This window comes from Eubalaena glacialis, chromosome 2 (genome assembly GCF_028564815.1).
Source record: "Eubalaena glacialis isolate mEubGla1 chromosome 2, mEubGla1.1.hap2.+ XY, whole genome shotgun sequence".
Lineage (NCBI taxonomy): Eukaryota > Metazoa > Chordata > Mammalia > Artiodactyla > Balaenidae > Eubalaena > Eubalaena glacialis.
The window spans coordinates 152596176-152614636 of NC_083717.1; the positions used below are offsets into that span (position 1 = coordinate 152596176).

The following is an 18461-nucleotide window of genomic DNA, read 5'->3' on the forward strand; positions in this document are numbered from 1 at the left end:
TAGTTAAGTGAGGCAATTATGACTAAGTAAGGAGCATATTCAATAATCAAAAAAAATAATCAATTACCAAATTCATTTTACTTTTTTAGGCTGTATTAATGGAAGCTAATGCAAGTCTAGTACATAAGAATCATGGATTCAACTGTGCAGTGAATAATCTGGAACTACATGATTTAATGCTCCAGGAATATCTTAAAGTGTAATGGAGAACTGAAATAAACTTCTTGTTTGGTCATATTTAGTATCTTCATTGTCATGTGGACCCAACTTACAAAACATTTTCTGGAAGCTTCTACGAAAACTTCCAGTATACTAAGTCTTACAGTCTTTAAAAAATGAATTGGACATGTAAAATTCAATCTTTTATCGTTTTAATTCAATCTCCATAACACTTTATAAAACATATTACTAACTTGCTATTTTCCATTAGCTGGAGTAACAGCTGTACATATTCCAAAACAATTTGGAATGAGCATATGCACATTACACTAAGTCTTTCCCTTCCCATTCTGTTATCTGACCAACTACACACAATAAAAGAAAAACATCATCCATCAGCAACAAATGCAAGGATTGTCAGCTCATAGCATTCACAGATGTAGAAGCCGAGAGGAAGTAGAAAGTGCAGAATCAAGCCAGCAGAGAGGATTTATCTGTACTGGTATTTTTTCCCCCTTATTTCTAGAAGAATTTCTTTTTAGGAAAACAAAGTCAAAGAACTCATATGGTTAATACTATGAGATAAATATTTACCTAAGGCTTTTTGGTAAGAAATATCAGGAATGTGAGTATTTCTTACAACAATGTATAAATAAGTATCCAACATTGTTGATTATATCATTTAAACATATAGCTAATTTTTTCACATTTTCCTGTAAATATACACATTTTCATAATAAAAGGTTTGAAAAATATTAATCTATATCAGGGTTTCTCAGATATATATATACACACACATATATATATTTTGGCTCAGATATATTGCTGTGCACTGTAGGATGTTTAGCAGCATCTTGACCTCTACCCCCTAGATGCTCTCTATTGTGACGACCAAAAATGTCTCCAGAAATAGGTAATGGAGATTAAGCGGTACAAACTTCCAGTTGCAAAATAAATGAGTCACAGGTATGAAATGTACAGTGTGGGGAATACAGTCAATAAATATGTAACGTCTTTGTATGGTGACAGCTAGTAACTAGACTTATCACGGTGATCATTTTGTAATGTATAGAAATACCAAAATCACCATGTTGTGCAACTAACTAGGAACTAACACAGTGTTTTAGGCCAATTCTATTTCAAAAACAAACAAACTCATAGAAAAAGAGATCAGATTTGTGGTTACTAGAGGCAGGGGATGGGGGGAGGGGAAACTGGATGAAGGCAGTCAAAAGGTACAAACTTCCAGGTGTAAGATAAATAAGTACTAGTGATGTACAATATGATAAATATAATTAACACTGCCATATGTTATATATGAAAGTTAAGAGAGTAAATCCTAAGAGTTCTCATTACAAGAAAAAAAATGTTTTTCTATTTCTTTAAGTTTGTATCTATATGAGTTGATGGAAGTTCACTAAATTTACTGTGATAATCATTTCATGATGTATATAGGTCAAATCATTATGCCACACAACTTAAACGTACACAGTGCCATATGTCAATTACAGTTCAATAAAACTGGAAAAAATGTCTCCAAACATTGCCAAATGAGTGGCGCGGGGGCGGGCAGAAGGCATGACGCAAATTATTCCCATTTGAATACCACAGGTCTATATGCAGGGGTTATATTTGGAAGTAATTTTTATGAAAAATGCATTTTTTATTTATTTACTTTTGTTTTTCATTAAAACTTAGATAACTTACTTCTAAATTGTCACTTTAAAAAAAAAAAACATAACGGCTTCCCTGGTGGCGCAGTGGTTGAGAATCTGCCTGCTAATGCAGGGGACACGGGTTCGAGCCCTGGTCTGGGAAGATCCCACATGCCGTGGAGCAACTAGGCCCGTGAGCCACAGCTACTGAGCCTGCGCGTCTGGAGCCTGTGCTCCGCAACAAGAGAGGCCCGCGCACCGCGATGAAGAGTGGCCCCCACTTGCCACAACTAGAGAAAGCCCTCGCACAGAAGCAAAGACCCAACACAGACAAAAATAAATAAATAAAAATAAATTTAAAAAAAAAAAAACATAAAACATCTAAAACATTACAACGTTATGTGTCAACTATATGTCAATTAAAAAATAATAAAACCAAACAGAAACATTCCAAGTTAAAGAAAGCTTATTTTTCTTTCTTTTACCTTTAAATGTATTTCCCAATGGCTGATATGCCTCAGACTCATATTCTGAGATGGAAACAGTGGTCTCTAAGAACAGCCTGGCATTGTTCTCCTTGGTGGATTCCATGAAGTCTGCAGTATTTTGGACCAGGTTTTCCACAGAGACTTTCATACCTTCCACTGGACTTGTGGGAGTAAAGGAACTTTGATCGGTGAAGGCAGATGATCTCTCATCCCCATGTGCTATTAGCAGGGCTGTTCCCCTGTGTGCTTCCCCTTCAGGCAGCCTCAGAGCCACATCTGCAGCCTCTGTCAAAGTTTCGCCCCCTTCCACGCCTTCCATACCATTACTGGTTGCTTGGGTTGTCTGAGACGTTTCCATGCTCGCCTGAGTCTCTGTATTGTCTCCAAGCTTTGGGGTCTTTATCTGGCTTACACTCTCTAATTTGGTGTCATCCCACTCAACACTTACGACGGAGACAGCTGGAACAGCTGTGCTGACACTCACTGTGACTTCTGGGGCTCCCAGCAGGCTGTCAGTTTCTGGCTCAACTCTCAGGGTGGACTCGGAGGTTGCGAGCCAGTGCTTGGTGGCAGCAGCCTGGGTATTATCAGCTGTCATCTGGGAAGGCTCAGCGCCTGCTGTGGGCTCAACACCAGGAAAAGAAGTTGTCTTATGCTCTGGGTCTGCTTCAAATTTCTCAGTCCTTGGACGGGTGGTTAGCATCTCTTTAGCATTCACATAGGATAAAGGTGAATGTCCCAGACTAACTCCTGCCTGATTTTCAGTTGCAAACAATTGATCATCCACGTAGTGCAGAAAACCTTGGGTTGCTTCGGTGGTCCCTTCCACAATGGGCTGAATGATGGTACTACGGGAGGGTTCCTCCTTGTCATCAATATTCAGAGAAGCAGTTGGAGTGATAGGGTTGGTTAACATGGCCTTGGAAAGTCGGCTTTCGGGAGACATTCTCTCTGGCTGGCTGGAACCAAACACTTCTTCCCCTGCTGAGATCACTGGCTCAGTAGCAGTGTAAATGCCAGGGCTATCAGGCTGCGTGAGCCCAGCTCCTATAGGAGGGGTTTCTTTGTTACTAGGGAATACTTTATTTAATGACATTGTTGATGGTCCTGCTAACACTATCATTGGTTCTTCAGAGACCAGAGTGTACTTTGAAGTAATGGAGTTATTTTCTAGGTCATCTATGTTCAGCCTCTCAGACTGCCCTTTATCTTCATGAACAGGTGCTATCTCCCTTCTTTCCACGTTGGGGAAGGCCAGACATTGTGTGGCAAAGCTGAGAAGTAGAAGGCTACAGAAAGCCAGACAAATGTGCAATACAACTGGTCTGCTCATAGTGGAAGAGAAACATGCACATAAATTGGTAGAGTTGACAATTCCAGTAATTGAGTCCTGCAGAAAAATAAAGCATATCAAACTGTCATATAAATATATGTTGTAAATAAGCCCCTTTAAATTAAACCAGAAGTAAAATAATCTCCTTGACTCCCAGCTCAGAGACAGTACATAGGAGAGGAATGTTCCATTTCTTTGTACCTTTGAGACGTGGATAACCCAGTTCATTTTTCCCTGCTGAATTTTCAGCTGATTTAACTTGAAGTTCTCTAGCAAAGGGTACACATAGTTACTAAGTTCATTGTTTTTTAAATACCTACTTGAAATAAACTACCCTTGAAGTCACACTTGTAATATTCTCCCCAATTCTTCTATTAATCATGGAGTCAAATGACTACAGAAATAGCAACATATCCAGGAAATAAAAAGTAAATCTTAACATTTACTTACATTACTTTCACAGAACCTTTTAAGTATGTTTCAAAACTTATTAAATATCATCATAAAATACTGAATACCAGTTTCATTCAAGAGTTTTTAAAGTATATAAATGACTTTCAATTAAAATTTATCTTTAAAATACTTAAATTGTTTTCTCTGCAACAACTATAAAAATTATAGGCAAAACCTTCATGTCTCAAAAAAAAAGATTAGAAAAGGTAAAATCGTTAAACAATGTAAACAAGTGTGTTTTTTGAAAAAAACTTTTTAAGAGAACCAAAACACATTTTAAATTAGCAGTCTTTACTGAATGCACATTATTGTAAGATTAAGATTTATTGTATTTTTTTACAAACTGCTCACACTCTCATGACAACTAAACTTATATTAAAACTGCTAATTTCCCCCCAAACTTAAGGGTTTTAGGTCTTATCTCTCCCATCATCAGAAAGTTCTTAGATACTGCGGGTTTTCTAGAAAATTAAACCTAGGAATGAAAATTCTAAATCTAAATATAAAGACCTTATCTTTATAAAAGTTATACTTTTCCTTTCTTCCATGTCTGATCATTAAACTATCTGGATTAAGCATGTGATGTGCACACATCAAGTACAAAAACTGACATTTTCATAGGGTATTCTCCCCTTAAGGAGTCTGAAGCTTCCACATGTTACCCCATTCAGTCTTATAGGTCCTTTTGAGATAGAGAAAAGGACACGTGCTCAGGGCATAATGTAGACAGCTGAAGAGAAAAAGAAGGTTGAATTTTTCTACATGAGGAAAGAGGAATCCATGAATTCAGAGCTGAGGCATCTTGCTCAACTACCAGCACCACATGATTGAATTATCTTGGAAGCAGCTCCTCCAGCCCCAGTCAGGCCTTCAGATGACTGCAGCCCCAGCTGCTATCTTGACTGCAACTTCTTGAGAGACCTTGAGTCAGAACAACCAGCTAAGCTACTCCCAAATTCCTAATACACAGACATGGGATGAAATAATAAATATTTATTGCCACCAAGTCGGGGGTAATTTTTTACACAGAAATCCTGAATCCACAGTTCTTTGGGAGAATACAGGAATGGGAAGATGTCATGAGATGCCATGTGCAGAAAAGGAACAGCATATCAGGGATCATAAATTTAGAAGCAGAAGAAGACTGAAGCCAGAGATGACTAGGAGAAATGTAAGCCACCCCACCCAAGAATCCTCAGAGATGGTGAAAGCGATGCTAAATTTCCTCATATGTAGGATGAGAGGTTGAAGCAATTGTATTTAAATATTAAATTACATACATGTAGCTAGCATTATTTTAAAAGGAGAGAATATGAGAAAGATATTTGAAAAAGAGGGAATAGCATGTGCACATTCTGGACATTAGTTATCCCCATATTTTGGATGAGCCATAAGGCATCCCAGTTCATAGCCAGGTAACAGAATTAGTAGCAGTATTTGGCCTGCTGCCTCTATTTTCCATCCTTAAAACAAAAACATATGATGGCTGTAAAGCAAGAGTGCTCACAGTTGATGAAACTACACCTTTGATTTCTGAAAATACAAGCTGAACTATAAACTATATAGTCAAAGATACATAAAAGCTATAGAACTCTCTGGTTCATTTCTGATCTGTTCAGAGATCTGCCCTTTCCTATACAAATATTTCTCCCATTCAGTGAAATCTTACTAAACACCCCAGGAGATGGAAGGTGTGGCCTAAAAGTTGGGTTTCCATGACCCCATGCTTCTGGATAAAAACCTGAAAAAAACAGGCCATCATGAGTGGCAGTAGAGTTTAGAGGGGCATAGACAGGCATGAGAAAAATGAATCCTAGCTTTATTGTTGTTAAAACATGCTATGTGATACTGGACAAATAGCCGCAGTTTCTCCTTTGACAGAATGAGGAGTTAAACAAAATAATCTTTGAACTCCTTTCTATCTCCATGATTCCATTTTCATATTTTATCTACAGAACACAAAATAAAAATACAAATGTTTTCATTTTCCCACAATTTTGCCATCAAGGCACCCAAATGATTGCACGAATGCCTCACATTTTATTTATATGTTCTGGAGTCATGTGAGCTGAGAGGAGAATTTTATGAACAAATCAGATTTGGAGGGTAGTGGGGACAAACAATATAGATGCAATATAACCTCTACTGCCTTTCCAAAACAGATTTTTTCCTTCAAGGTTTCATTTTCATCTACATCTTGAGCTTTAAGAATTTTGGGGTGAAGGGAATTCTGCCATTGCTCTAAAAGACTTTCCTTCTGTAATTAAGTGTCAGCCACCTGCTTTCTAAATCCAATTACGACAGAAAAAGTGGGGTGAATTGCAAGCCTATTCTATGTCTGCATATTCCAGCCATATGCTCCTTCTCCCCACTATTCAAAGTGACGCCTGAACTTTAAAAGAAGCAGAAAAGACAGCCTGTAGGAATGGCAGCAGGGAACACATCTGCAACTCAGATAAACTGGTAGATGCCCTTCAAGTTCCAGGTCTTTCTCTGTCTTTCCAAGCACAGCGCATGTTCACATAGCCACTCCCATGAGTTTGGTGTCCTTCGCTGGGAGTTGCATGATGTTAGAGAATAAATAAGGAAAGACTGACCCTTGTCAATTCAATGACAATATTTCAACCTCAATAACCATCTGCAATCACATTTTGAAGGCTCTAGGCCTTTTCTTTTTTCCTCAACATTGTCTCCTGTCCCTGGCAAAGTGCCTGGCACAGAGGAAATGTTTAGTAAATACTGGCTGATGTCTACAGCCCTGCTTTGCTGGAGGAGGGGGAGGGAGGGGAGATTTCATTGCTTATCAGAAATTGGGTCTTAATTATCTTAAATTAACTCAAATATCAGAATATTTAACAAACAAAACATTTCTCTAACTTCTCCTTTACACTGTGACTTTGGAGGCTCCTTTCTTTTCACTATATCCGTCAGTGCAAATTAATTCAGATAAATGAACTCTCACCCAGTTGCTAACTGATAGTGGACATTAGCTTCTAATAGCTTAAAAAGCATCTCTTTCTGAGCAAGTCACAGCACTATGTCATTCGCTATCAAGGTATCCTAATGGCTTGGCAGTCCTCTGAACAATTTACTGCGTTTCTGCCACCAGTGAGCAGATAAGTTGTTCTGTCAAGCCTTATCTTCAACAATCTTAAATAGATACAGTCCAGAATCTGTTTCTTTGTCAAGTCTAGGCATATTCAAGTTTCAAAGACAAATGAAAGGCAACATAAAAAAATACAGCCTTAGCCGTCTTGTTAGACTTAACAATCAGGTTTTTTTCAAACACTTGGTCAATATTTTTCCAACTAAAATGTATGCTGCCATTGTTCAGTGTGTTACCAAAATGCAGACGCAAAAGGGAAACAGTGTGTTCAATCATTTCTCATCAGTGACAAAGCTGCTTTTTTCAAAGCAAGTTGAGTTTCATGTATAATATATAAGGAACATGAGCATTGCCCTAAGGGTACTCAAGACACAGGAGGCCTGTAGAGTATGCCAAAAAACTAGTGACAATCTGCCTGCTATTTTCCTTTTGGGGGGATAAACACAAATACCATAAATAGCTGATGTGGAGTTTTGGGAAGAAAGCTGCCTTAGATTTTCTTTGTCTACTGGATGTTACTTGGATGCCACCTCAAACACACCATCTTCATCTAAACTGTGGTGTCATCTTGAACTCTTCTCTCCTATATATTCCAGATTCACAACTTCTGTGGATCCTTCCCTCATAATATCTCTTGGAATTGTCCCTTCTTGGGGACACTGGATTGTCATTATTTTAACTGCCTCTAACTGATGATCTTGATCAGACTCTCTCCTCTTCAGTCCATTTTATACGGTCCAGATGGTTCACTCTTAAGAAAAAAAATGACAATAATCAATCAAAAATGGCTACCATTCAGGGGATGCCAAGTGTTTTAAGTGTCTTATGTAAATTATGTTATTTAATCCTTTACAACAACCTAATGAGATAGGTACTACCATTATCCTTTCCTTTTTTTTTTTTCTTTTTTTTTTTTTGGTGAGAAAACTACCATCTCACAGAGGTTAATTAACTTGCCTGTGTGATCGTGTCTGTCGGACACCAAGTTTCCTGCCTTTGGCACTGCAACCCTCTGCCTTCCCAAAACACATCATCTAATGACCCCAAACATACAATTGCCAAACTCCACATCTATAATGCAACCCCACACCACCAGTGCCCGGTACAAACACCATCGCCAGTTGGGTATATTGCCCTCTTACGTGCCTTACTCATTTCAGCTTCCCAAGTTTTGCTCATGCCATTGCACTAGCCAGAATGCTCCCTCCTTCTTCCCTACCCCAGATATCCAAACCCTGGTCCCACAGGTCACGTCCTGTTTACTAACTGCTGTCACAAAACTGCCTGGCCCGTTCTCTTCCCACCGTTCTCCTAGCTTCTCCAGCACAAATCGTCATGTCTGTAAGCCTTACCACCTCAAATAAAATTATGTTCTTTGCATGCAAACACTAGTCTTTCAGCTTCCTTTACCATATAATTGCTAATAATGGTAGACACATAGGAGAGGTGTTCGATAAATATTCAGTGGCGTAAAGTGAATATAAATAACCATTTAAAAATGTGAAAAAGAATGTTCAGAATCTCTATTTTATACTATACAATGTTCAATGACATTTCATGGTCTATCCATGTCTAACTGTACGTTTTGTTCATCACCTAGTCAATTTTGGCTACTTATCCAGTGTGTGATTTTAATAATAGTAATAATTTCTGTATTCTCATTTCTGCTATATTATAGGTTTTCAGAGTGTATTTCATTTTTTAAAAAAAAGAGAGAGAGAGAGAGAGAGAGAGGTCACCAGGAACAAGGGACAAGTTTCAGAGCTTCAGGTTAACTTGCTTCCCAATTCCCCTTCACCTTTCAAAATCCAATTAGTAATTCTTTAATTGATAATGGGAAAAGAAAACTCTTTGCCTTCTTCGTTTGTGTCTTAATAATCTTTCCATTTTGTGTTTTTCCTGATCCTCAATGATAATTTCGCCATTGTCTTACCTTTTCTTTTTTTAATCCTTAAGGCTCTCATTGCCAAGCCTATTTCATTTGTCTGAAGCAGAGCTTAGCAAGACTCTGACCCTATTAACCCAGCTGTGGCACACAGCATTAAGGTACCCCATTTGTGATTCACTACTATTCACTGCTATTGACTACTGTTAGTTGGCCTGATATATTGGCTTTAAGATGACTGACATCAGTCATCCTTCACTATAAATTAAGTGGCTGGAATGACAGATGATCCTCTCAGTAGCATGTTCAACCACAGTGGAAGGAGGGAGAATAGAGTAACCACAGAGAAAAATCATAGTCCCACGGGAGAAAAGTGGCATCGTGCTGACAGGGAAGAGGATAAGTAGGCTGGGGTCAAGACGATTACTCTGGCAACTGCCAGCAAGGTGCTTTACCATTTCTGCAGACCACAACTAAATTCTACGTATCAAGCCCACAAGCTTTATTCTCTACAATTTAGTGATGGAGACAAATGAAGATATCTGTGTTTATCACTCTCAGTGGATAATCCTATCCCTGGTAAAAGAAGCTGGACTTGAAGCTTTAAAGCTGGCTTCGAGTTCCAACTCTACCTTGGGCAAATCACTGAAACTCAGTTTCTTCTTTGCAAAATGGAGATAATAATGCTCATTCTGTTTTCTTCAAAGGTGAAAGACCAACAAAAGTGAAAATAGACATAAAAATGGTTTGAAGAAAAAAATGTTTAAGCATCATACAATTTAAGACATATTATTGTGGTACTGCCATTCATTCCCCTCAAAATACAGAAATATGAGCAGTCTGAAACATCCATAACATCCTTTTTCTCCTAAGCTATTTCCATGGAGCTTCCCCTTTCAGCTTTTCATGTAGACCAAATGACCTGGGAATTGTCTGATGTCTGCAGAATTCCATCCTAATCAATCTTGGTCAACAAGCTCCTGTCCATCCATCATACAGTTCTTTTCAATGACCCAATGGGACACTTCATTTCTGTTCTCTGTAGTTCACAAACCTCATCTGCTTGACAAAATCTCTAAATACTAGCTGGCATTTAAGGAGAAAGTAATCCCCAGGTAGACATTTCACGGAATAAGCATAATCTCTAACATTTCAAGCTGAAACTTGATTCAGATACTTTTCTTAAAATCACCAAGTAAACACAATATGAAAAAACAGGACTGACTACACATCTTAATTGGAGAGTGAGCTTTCATTTTACAGAGATTAAACTCAGGTTCTCTCTGAATAGCCAGCTTCCCTATGTGAGAATAAACAAATTCAATGAACAAAAATACAATTCGTTACACAAGTTTTCAGGCAAACACCTGCTGAATAAAAAGTGAAATACACCTTTAGTTGATGAGTAGAAATTTTCCATAGCAGGTAAGCCCATCGTCCGCATTTTGATCCTATACATATATTTAGCATCAAACCATTTCCATAAAACCAAATTATGATATTGAAAGGTCTAGCAGGAAATGCTGAATATAATGTTAAGAAGCTTCCCATGAAAACAAAGACATCCACATCTCCCTAATTGGCTCTGTTGCTGTAGCTACCTTAGACTTGCTGAGTCTTGGGAGTTTTGTGAATAAATACAACCAATATCAAGTCTGCTTCATAAGTGCTTGATTCATAATATGACAAATATAACAACTCTACCTTATTCATAAGAGTAAGTCAGGCTACCCTTAAATCTACTGTGTGTCAATGTTCTGATACTGTGAAATCTCACCCACTTTTGAGTTTCTTTCAGTAGATGCTACAGTGGGATTCTGCCGGCAAGTGAGCAGAAAGTGGTCAGTGACTGACTCTGCAGGTGTTTAAACAAGACTCCTTGGAGCCCAGCAGCATCACTTGTGATGAAGGAAATTCACAAAAAGGAGGGGAGACATGCAAATTCTGGCCACACATTTTGCTCCCTAAGGAAAAAAAAATCCTTCAGAGTTCTATGGATGGTTTTGGGAGCCACTCCCTCTTCCCCCTGAGTTTCAAACTAAAACTTCCATAGAAAGAAAGCAGACTCTTTAAAGCAGCCTCTCTCCTCTCCTCCACAGCAGCTCTACACTGAAATGAGGTGCCAAGAGCCTGGCAGATCCTCGGCATCAGCTTGGGAAGGCAAAGATTTCTTATCTTTGAGAACTCCAAACTCTTGAAGGTCCTATATTTTGTGCGCCCGGCCGATTTTTCGCCAGCCAGGCTCTGCATGTTGGGAATGTATACAGGTCGGGTTCTGTCAGTGACCAGGACGCACATGCGACATCTGGGCACCTCCAGGTATCACCTTGCAACCATTCTGGAGTCTAACCCGCAGGCCCTCTTTCCAATTAAGTGACCTTTCCAAGGAGCATGCTCCTCTGCCGTGTCGTGGGGGACCGGTCAGGGTCTGAGCAAGGAGGTTCCGTGACATCCTTGCGCTAAACACTCAACTGTTTGTTTTCTGCAAAGTAACACAACACATTTCGGTGGCCACCACAGCCCCCATTAGCTCCTCGGCTGCTCGCACTGACTGGCATCGGGGTCATTGCAATCGATGCTTTGAAAGGAGCAAATCTTAGTCTTCGGGAACTTCTCTACCACCGCTGTGAGACTGAGAGGGGAGGGAGAGAAGAAAGAAAAGCCCACACAAAAGCAGCCAGCCCTGCAAGCTCCGCCAGCACAAAGGCCCGCTCGCTGGTGTGGAGCCGTGAGGCTGGGCTGGAGCGAGGAGAGAGGCCAGTCCTCCGAGGCCTGCGCGCCTCGCCCCACGCTCCCGGAGCTGCCCCTGCGACCCCCGTGCCGGGGCACCGCGTTCCGGCGGGGGCGCAGGGCGCACACCTGGCGCGCCCCGGGCTGCCGCGCTCCCCGGGCTGCACAGCTCCCGGGGCGGCCCCGAGCCGCCAGGGGCTCCGGCTCCGTCTCTGCCCGGGCGCACCGTCTGCAGCCGCGGTCGCCCGAGTGGCAGAAGCCTGGCCCGTCCTCACCTGTGCGCCTTCAGCCGCGCAGCGCGCAGAGGAGAGCTGTGGTGCCCGCGCTCGGCATCCCCGCGGCGGCCCCTGCAGCGGTGGCGGCTCCCTCCGCTGTCTGGGACGCCAGGGGGAGGGCACTTTGCTTTGTTGTTTATTCATGAGGCCGCGACTAAGGCTGGGGATTGGGCGGCGGGAAGATGTGCCCGCCCCGGCTCGGCGAGCACGGACAAGAGGGCCGTCGCCCCGCGCCCCTCAGCGCCCACTTCCCCGCCTCCGCTCCCGCGATGGGGACGAGGCGCGGGGCCGCGCGGGTCCTACCAGCTTCCGGGCTCCCGCGACCCCTTCGGAGCCTCCCTGCCCTCCTGCCCCGCTTCGAAACCTGGGCTTCTGCGGCAGCTCTCCCTTAGTGCCTACAGAGAAGAGACCAGGGCACCGTTTTCTCTAGAAGAGCCCTAATTTCTCTGGTCCGTGACTGGGGCGAGGGGCGTAAGTTGGAGGCCGCCGGTTGTTCCTTGTGGAAACTGTACGGCTTAGCCCTCAGCCGTGCCCCTAAGTAAGACCCGGTAAAGTAGCCCTACACAAAGTGTTCCCTTCTCAATCAGAGAAGAGGTCGAAAATAAGGAGTAATAAGAAGGACTGTTTCTTGAGCCCTTACCCCTGCCGGGCACAATGCCAGGTGCTTCACTCATTACCTGCTTTTAATCTACTCAACAACCCTCAAATATAGATATTGGTAATCAGCTCAATTTAACAAAGGAGGAAGTTGAGGTTGAAGGCTGTGCAAGTTGCCCAAGGTTTTATGGCTAAGGTGGCCACCGGGAATTCATGACCTTCGTTCTTGAGTCTCTCAAGGACTCAATTTCCTTTATCTGATCCTCCTAATTTTGGATAGAATCTAAAGGCCCATTCTAGAAGAACCCCACAGCACTTTACATTTGCAATGCACTTTCCACATACATCATCTCTTGTACTTATTAACTCCCTTCTTTATAACAGCTTAGTCCGCTTTGTAGCTATTTGTAAACATCTTGAAGTCAGAGCAAAGTCTTGTTCACCTTGGACCTCCACATCTAACACAATGCACAACTATGCACTATCTTTCCTACTCCACCTCTCTTTAAAATATATTGTTTGTATTTCCAGAAAGGTAGTCAAATGGGTGTCAAATGCATCTGATTGAACTGAATCTGTAAGATCTGTTTTTGATGTGTATTCAGTGTAATACAATATAATACACTGTACTGTGACCAGGCCTTCTACATGGATTCAAGACCCACCAGATGGATAAGCCACACATCCAGCCGAATGAAGATGTGTTTCAACATTTTATTTTCTGCTTCTGCTGCTTCTGAGCCCCCCTCCCCAGGGGCTGGGAGGCCAGCGCTTGTGGTTCAGTGCAGAGCCTGGAGTCCCTCAGCCCCACTGGCTGTTCCCTTTGCACAGGGAGCTGCAGAGCCTCCTCCACCCTCCTTACCTCCGCTGCCCACACTCCAGCTGGGCCAGGGCGGGAGGGGCCTTGTGATGAGTCCCAGGAGTTGCCCTCGTGCCTGGGAATGCAGGGACGTGGGCCCGGGGGTTCAGAAGTCTGAAGCATCCCATCTACTTCTTAAGGCCACTGCAAGTGAAAGATGTAAAATGTAATAACGTTTTCTGGCCATGAGACATGACTTTTGTTAAACAACAAGAAGGTGTGTGTGCGTGTGGGTTCACGTTGAAAGATAGTAAATATTCTATATAATGAATATAGCAATATATACATCCAGGATTTGGGCTTTTGGTTATTGATGGCCTGGTGGATTGTTTAGAAAACATTGTTTAAGAAAAATGGGCTAGCAGCTATTGGATTTTCACTCAGAAGCATGTTCACTTATGTAGATGCCACTTTAAGCTTGATCAGAATTAAATGTGAGATTTCTTATATGAAAAAAAAAACATTTTATTTTCATGTCAGTTGTTTGAAATTCAGACCGTATCTCATAAAAATAATGTTATATAGTATGGTGAGATTCCCAGCTGGACTGCAAAATTGATTCTATTTGACCCAAATGCAGTTAAATAATAGTACTAATAAAAACAACAAAATCAATCAGGTGGACCAAAGGACCAAGCAGAATAGGAGAAGCCAGCAGGAGAAAGGGATTCCAGCTCTCCATGCCTCTAGAGCCAGCCCTACACACAAACTTGAAATATTCAGTTTCTTTGACATCTTCCTGGCTCCCATTCTGCATCTCTCTCAAACATCCTAGTGTTTTTCTTAGAGACCGTAATACTCTTAAGTCCCAACTATAGAACTCCACTTCCCAGACTGCCTTATTCTCAAAGTTTTCCATTCTCCAAAATTACCTTTCTCCCAAAGTAGAATTCCTATTTCCCTTTTCCTTGATACAAATTATTTCAGCTTGCAGTTAAAGTGATCTTATTGGAACTCATTTATACTAGTCCTTTATCCTTCCCCCAGTGGTTTGTATTGCTTTAAATTGTTTGTATTGCTTTAAACAACTCTGATTAATGCAATTTATCTCAACAGCTGCTGTTGGTATATGGCAGTGATAATAAGGTCCATTCTTCCACCCCAGCATACACACAAACTATAAATCAGGAAAAGTTACACTCTAATCAGTAAATCCACACACTATGAATGTTATTAGCCTTTTATGGGTAAAGCAAGAAATTGTATGTGTACATTAAGAGAATTTGGGAACACCCAAAACTCCAATCAATGTAACAAGGAAGGAAGCTCAGGAAGGCAGTTTTGGAGTTGCCAGATTTAGTAAATTAAAATAGAGAATTTCCATTCAGTATTTGGGACATTCTTATGCTAAAAATTATTGTTTATCCGAAATTCGAATTTGACTGTATTTTATCTGATAACCTTTGCAGTATTAGGTCATTACCTGGTCCTGGTTGGTAAAAACCTTTTTGTCTGAAAGGTTTTGGTCACATGAAGAACTGGATAACCAGCCAAAGAGCCAGGAGTGGACAACATCCCTGCAAATACCACCCAGAAGAGAGAGTCTTGGTAATGAGGACCTGAGCATTGTGGTGTCCTTGGTAAGGCTATCACTAAATTGGGTAGAAATGCTCTACAGTACATCAACTAATTTTCTTTACCAAGTACCAAGTAATCTATCATCTGACAGCTTGTTTCCCCATGTGTGTTGCCTATAAGGCACTGCTGAAATGAGTGTATGTGAGCTGGATTGTGTGTGTCTGTTTGCAACCAAGGTAACATCACCAAGGTAAGTACCACTTAAGGGCTCACATTAAGGGCTCTTGAAAACCAGCTGGCAAGACTTCCCCAGACTCTGCACCGCTGTTTCCTGAGGATGTTTTTTGTTTGTTTGTTTTGTTTTGTTTTCGTTTGAAATTACACCAGCGACAAGCATGTGAGGCAATAGAACAAAATGAAGTGAAAGAGGCACACGAGAAAAAATTCTTCTTGGAAGGCTGAGTTTCCCTGGAATCTCCTCAAAACATTTCCCTCAACTTTCTGAAAGTTCCTTTCTTTCAGTGATTTTCCCTCCCTTTATTTTTGAACACTTTAAAACTCCTTCCTTGGATTTTGTTGTTCTTATAAGCTCCCAAGGCACCCAACAAAGAGGTCCATCCATGGAAGAAGGACAGGAGCTGCTACAGTAGTGGTCATTTGCATATTGGATATTTTGGTTCTCACTACAGAAGACTGTCTTATTTTCCTGGCCTTCCTAAAAGTTTATGAACACGAGCTTTGCAGCATCTCCCAATATTCTCTGCCCAGGTGCTCCCTGACTCTAATTCTCTGTTGAGGACTTTCTGTTTGCTTTTAATTTTTTAAGTTGAAATTCCTAGAAGTAGACTTCAGTGTAAAACAGTATTGCTAAGTATACTTTACTCACTCTGGGTATTCAATAAATATTTGATGGTTGTGGTGATGATGATGTAGTAAATAATGGTAATGATGTTAGAATAAGCTGTTTAAATTCTGATACATGTTTTCATTGCATTCAAAACCCTCAAACAGGGGACTTCCCTGATGGCGCAGTGGTTAAGAATCCGCCTGCCAACGCAGGGGACACGGGTTCGAGCCCTGGTCCGGGAATATCCCACATGCTGCGGAGCAACTAAGCCCGTGTACCACAACTACTGAGCCTGTGCTCTGGAGTCCGTGAGCCACAACTACTGAGCCCACGTGCCACAACTACTGAAGCCTGCGTGCCTGGAGCCCGTGCTCCGCAACAAGAGAAGCCACCACAATGAGAAGCCTGCACACGGCTCGTCGCAACTAGAGAAAGCCCGCACACAGCAACGAAGACCCAACACAGCCAAAAATAAATAAATATTAATTAATTAATTAATTAATTATAAAAAACAAAACAAAAAACCCTCAAACACTTGACAGGACTTATTTCAGTACTAATGAGCTTAGATTTTTACCTTATACTAAATTATGTGTTTAGTATGCCATTTACTGGGAAGACAAGTAGGTAGAATAAATCCAATAATAAAATGGTTTTCTTTAAGCAAACTTTTGGAACAGCAGAATTTTTTTTGAAGTATAGTTGATTTACAATGTTGCGCTAGTTTCTGGTGTACAGCAAAGTGATTCAGTTTTACATATATATACTCATATTCTTTTCCATTATGGTTTATCACAAGATAAGGAACATAGTTCCCTGTGCTATACAGTAGGACCTTGTTGTTTATCTATTTTATATATAGTAGTTTGTATCTGCTAATCCCAGACTCCTAATTTATCCTTCTCCCACCCCCTTTCCCCTTTGGTAACCATAAGTTTGTTTTCTACGTCTGTCAGTCTGTTTCTGGAACAGCAAATTTTTATACACTGTAGTTGCTTTTAACTGTCAACACAAAGGCCACAATATTTACCTACCTTTATTATTTAACTCTTATTATGCAAACACCCGGATGAATCTTCTTGCTTCTCTTCTTTCCCCCAAGAAACCTACTATAATTGTGGAAGCAGAATATTATATGCTTTATAGTCCCTTCTTTTTAAAATCTGTTATTTTCTATATTCCCTTATTAAGTGTCAGGTTTCTTTAGGCCTTGAACTCTCTGATTCTGTTCTAACAAGTGGAATTTTGTCTGTTGCCTTGAAAAAGCAAGATAAGAGAGTAAAGAGCTACTGATGCAGGTACAAAAAGAAAATTTCTAACAGTACAGCCATTTAAAAAGAAACTTTTTAGATAAAGTCAAGGCTGAAAACATTTCCAAGAAAGAAATCTTGTCTCTCTGTCTCTGTCTCTCTCTCTTTTTCAGCCATAAATCATGTCCTGTGAGACTGTTGGTAAAAAAAAAAAGTTTAAGAGATTTGAACATCAAAGGTCTAATGTCCCCTGTGGAGTATACCCTTTAATCCTAAATGAATTGGTCATCATGAATAACTCTATTCAAAATGGTATCTATAACTCTAGAAAAGATATGAATTGCCTTTTACAATGTCAGACAAAAGAGTTTAGCTCCATCCTTGTCTCTTTTTTTACATGCCTAATGATAAATAAATCGATGACGTTAATAGATTCCTAATATTAAATAATGAGCATGAGATATTTATTATTGACATATGGTGTATATAGCTACTGCCTATGTTGCAAAGAAAAATTTACTCCTTTCTGCCTCTACCAAGGACAGAATTAAAGAAAATGGCTTTACCAGGAACGGCAAAGCTCAGGTCCAAGGAACCACTCTTGCCAGAGAAAGTTCTTAGAGATGGGACTAGATTAGTGAAAGAGGTTATATATTCCCTTTTGTTCTAGGTTTCTAAAAAAGGACGAATTTTATGCTGGCTGGGTTGGGGGTTTCTGGCGAAACACCGTTAGCTCACTCAACAAGGAAATTACAGGGATAGTTTTTTTTTTTTTTAATGAAACAGGGAGTCTTTTTTTTTTTAAATAAAGTTATTTATTTATTTATTTATGGCTGTGTTGGGTCTTCGTTTCTGTGTGAGGGCTTTCTCTATTTGCGGCAAGCGGGGGCCACTCTTCATCGCGGTGCGCGGGCCTCTCACTATCGTGGCCTCTCTTGTTGCGGAGCACAGGCTCCAGACGCGCAGGCTCAGCAGTTGTGGCTCACGGGCCCAGTTGCTCCGCGGCATGTGGGATCTTCCCAGACCAGGGCTCGAACCCGTGTCCCCTGCATTAGCAGGCAGACTCTCAACCACTGCGCCACCAGGGAAGCCCGGGATGGTTTTAAGTGTGGGAAAACTACCAAATATATTAACTATGGCTAACTACATTGTTGTTTACTATCTGCTTTCCAACAAATGTTGCTTATTTTACATTTTAAAAATATGATTTGGGTATCAATATCACACTCAGGATGCATTATATCAATCTGCAGCACACTGACAGCAAAAGCAGAGAACAGGATATGATGAAGGGGGTATCAATACC

General features: G+C 40.8%; 1 protein-coding gene across 1 annotated transcript in view; it reads right to left on the reverse strand.

Moving 5' to 3' along the window:
* Positions 1–12167, reverse strand: part of ARMH4 (armadillo like helical domain containing 4) — a 135898-nt gene extending 123731 nt beyond the window's left edge. The window contains exons 1-2 of the mRNA XM_061182608.1: positions 12085–12167; positions 2300–3692 (exon numbers count right to left, since the gene is read on the reverse strand). Coding sequence (XP_061038591.1) covers positions 2300–3635 — 1336 coding nt within the window. The 5' untranslated portion in view covers positions 3636–3692; positions 12085–12167. The remainder of the gene's footprint in view (positions 1–2299; positions 3693–12084) is intronic.
* Positions 12168–18461: the final 6294 nt, after the last annotated feature.